Source organism: Miscanthus floridulus, chromosome 5, assembly GCF_019320115.1.
Source record: "Miscanthus floridulus cultivar M001 chromosome 5, ASM1932011v1, whole genome shotgun sequence".
In the NCBI taxonomy this organism is placed as follows: domain Eukaryota; kingdom Viridiplantae; phylum Streptophyta; class Magnoliopsida; order Poales; family Poaceae; genus Miscanthus; species Miscanthus floridulus.
This window is the reverse complement of record NC_089584.1, coordinates 146,129,230-146,132,476: the sequence shown is the minus strand read 5'-3', so window position 1 is coordinate 146,132,476 and position 3,247 is coordinate 146,129,230. Positions and strand designations below refer to the sequence as shown.

The 3,247-nt window shown below is 42.9% G+C and overlaps 1 protein-coding gene across 1 annotated transcript; it reads left to right on the top strand.

The window, feature by feature from the left end:
• Nucleotides 1-3,247, top strand: LOC136454010 (phytochromobilin:ferredoxin oxidoreductase, chloroplastic). The gene is made up of 8 exons (XM_066454558.1): nucleotides 1-221; nucleotides 1,039-1,158; nucleotides 1,817-1,911; nucleotides 1,989-2,082; nucleotides 2,188-2,319; nucleotides 2,392-2,496; nucleotides 2,725-2,775; nucleotides 2,895-3,247. Exons 1-8 carry the CDS (start codon nucleotides 111-113, stop codon nucleotides 3,081-3,083), a joined length of 897 nt encoding a protein of 298 aa, XP_066310655.1. The 5' UTR covers nucleotides 1-110; the 3' UTR covers nucleotides 3,084-3,247.

Sequence of the window (3,247 nt, the reverse complement as noted above, 5' to 3'; positions counted from 1 at the left end):
GGTCATCTCGTGTACGTGTGGCTTTTCCCCACTCTGTCTCTCTCGTCTCGTCTGTTCCCATCCGAGCTCCATCTCCTTGCTCTCACCACTGTACCAGCACGGAACCGGAAATGAGCGGCGGCGGCGGCGGCCTCGGCGCCGGCTTCTCGTACCAGAAGTTCGTCCACTTCGCGCTGGAGCAGACCCGCCTCCGCTCCACTCTCGTCCCCCACCCGTCCCAGGTTCTTGCTCCCCCAGCTACTCACTCTCATATACGTTCTTCAGCTGCCTGAGGTAGCTTATGTGCTCCCGTTTCTTCCATTGAAGAGGAACTCTAGCTCTGGGTCATGGAGACTTCGGCACCGTTACTATTCAAGCTTGCCACCGCGTCTCGGAGTAGTGAAAAAAAGCTCTGCTGGTTGTTTGTGGCTAGCCATGTGGGCGTGCCTCGTAGCAGGATTGTTCGTTCAAACAGAGCCGGATGCTCCTAATAGCTGCTTTGGCAACTTCAAATCAATTTGAAATTGGGGATTATACTAAGATACTGCAACATATTGTCGTGCTACCACTTGAACGTTTAGTGATTTATCTCAGTCAGATAGTGCAGGCTGCTACAATCACCGAACCGAATCCATTGTCCTGGAATCTGGAAAACAGTCTGTTGAGTGTGCTTGTTACTCAGTAGGTTAATCTAGAAGTTTGATTTGTGATCATTTTTTACATACCAGCATAGTATTGAACTGACTGGCAAGTTTTATTCTGCACTTGTTTTCTCGATAATGGAAGCTTTTGCTAAAATTCAAGACAATTATATAGAGAACGAGAAGACACGACCATCTTGAAGACTTGAACACACCATGACCTCTGTAACAGGATGCACACAGCCCATAGAAAAGTTTTAAAGAGCACAGACACTCTAATGGCTAATTGGCTATCAATTCAAAGACTTATTGACAATTTTATTCAGCACTTGTCAGTTATGTTTGTCATTCTCTTGTCAATTGTCATCTACACATTTTCTTTGCAACAAAGTTGACAGTTATTTCATTACTCTTCCAGAAAAAGTTCAAGTTCATAAAACCAAATGAGGATAATACTGTTCTCAATGCTTTGTCATTCAGCACTTCCAAAATTAGACTGCTTCGGAGCTTGACAATTGAGCAGAAAAACTCGGTTCAGGTATCTGGTCTGGTTTTGGTGCTCTTAGATTCTTCTTGTTTTCTTGGTTACTACTCTACATAAACCATCCTAAAAAAATTATGAACTGGCAGATTTAGTAACATATTAGAAACTGTCCCTGAATCACGACAAGTTGTCATATGACTTCAGAACTGGGAAATCATGCTTTCCTGGTTTTTTCTAACATAGACATTGTGTTAAATAATAAATTAATTCGTTCGAGTTTCCTTGCATATAGACGTGCACCTTGGATAAGGATTTGTTAATTCAAATTCTCTACAGAGCATCTGATTGTCTAACTGTGTAGTGATGCTACTTCCCCTGAAACCTTTTCATATCAGGTGGTGGTGTTTCAGTGTTTTTCTTGAATTTTGTTCTATGTAATTTGGAACATCAGTTTCATTCATATCGTTACAAGTTTACCTACAATACAAGAGAAACATGGCTTTTGTTTGGTCTCTGACATTTTGATTCTGATCCCTATGACTGCAGTTTATAACAGCGTAGCAAAAGATGGCCCACCCTGTTGGGCTTGTTGGGTTCTCATTTTATCATTATAGATAGATAAAATTCTACTGCATATTATCTCTTACTGTTGATGGCCCATCTGTGGTGGCATATGTTCTAGTACTTATATATAATGCATGTGCTAATGCAGGTTCTTGACTTTGCTGCGTTCTCAGAACCCGAATATGACCTTCCTATATTTTGTGCAAATGCCTTCTCATCCCCTGCACGTAGTATTGTTGTCTTGTAAGTCTCAGAAAATGGTTTTGCTGCAAACAAAATTGTCAGTTCACGTATGACCTGAATGAATAGTTTGTATTCAGGGACCTCAATCCTTTGTATGATACCACTGAACACAAGGATTACAGGGAAAAATATTACAGGAATTTGATGCCTCTTATACACAAGTACAGTGAGGTATTTCAATCTGATCCTTCCCCCAAACATAACACGTTCAGAAACCTCAAGCCCTCCTGTATTTACTTTATGTGTAGCTCGATGTCTTTAATAGATGAAATGCAGCTTCTGCCCTGGGGTGGCAAAATTACAAGCGAGTCTCTGAGGTTCTTCTCTCCCATTGTTATCTGGACGATATTTGAGCCAACTGAAGCCAACCACCAAGCTCTATACTCCGCCTTCATCGATTACTATAAGGTGCGCACCAATTTTGTTGTCCTGGAATTTTTGTTTGTGCTACCACTAATTCTCGTTATTCTCGACATGCAGGTCTGGCTTGAGTTAATGGATGGAGCGGTTCGAGAAACTTGCGAAGAAAAAATCGATTGTAATAGAGAAGCGCAACATAAGTATCTCACATGGCGAGCAGAGAAGGTTTGATTGATCTTCCACAAGAATTGTTCGTTCCATGCAATAAAAGATCATATCTATTGGATTTATACATCACTTGTATTGAATTCCGGTTGCTTGCTATACTAGTTCATTACCAAAACAAACCCCCAAAATACTGTTGGTTAGCTGGTGTCCTAGTTCATTGCATATGATGAAATACAACCTGTACAGAGGATCAGTCATCACCCTGCTGTTCTGTTTATTTTTCAGGATCCTGGTTACCCACTGCTAATGAAGTTGGTCGGTGAGAGTGGCGCCAAGGTTGTTTGCTTCCTTGCAACCACTGAAACAGATTAGCAGCAGCAGTATTTACTTTTGGGCCCCATTTCTGAGGTGTTCTTCCGAGTTATGTATAATTTACTCGCCTCCATATTATACAGGATCTGGTGAGGGAGTTCCTCTTCGAAGGAGTGGGCTCGCTCGGAACCAAGTCGTTTCTGGAGTATTTCCCCGAGTACGCGCAACAGGACGGGACGGTGAACAGGAAGCGGAGCATGGCCGGGAAGTCCTTTGGAACCCGGCCTTGGGACGCTCACGGACGGTTCGTCGGCGATGCTGTTGATGGATAGCGGCTGGTCTTGTAGGCCTTCTGTAGTGGATTTCTTTCGGTTGTTCTTTCTAGTGGATTTGCTTCAGCAAAAACTGGACCATTTCTGTTGGCTCTGATTTCAGAATTCAGATCATCCCCCAAGCTTTCCCCGTTGCATGCCAGGCCGGCAGCAACTTGATTGTA

Bases quoted from the DNA above. Each gene is read 5' to 3' on its own strand.
- LOC136454010 (XM_066454558.1), top strand. From the start codon at position 111: ATGAGCGGCGGCGGCGGCGGCCTCGGCGCCGGCTTCTCGTACCAGAAG. The intron at 1,912-1,988 runs GTAAGTCTCAGA...GTTTGTATTCAG, and splicing joins GCACGTAGTATTGTTGTCTT to GGACCTCAATCCTTTGTATG. The intron at 2,776-2,894 runs GTTGTTTGCTTC...CATATTATACAG, and splicing joins TCGGTGAGAGTGGCGCCAAG to GATCTGGTGAGGGAGTTCCT.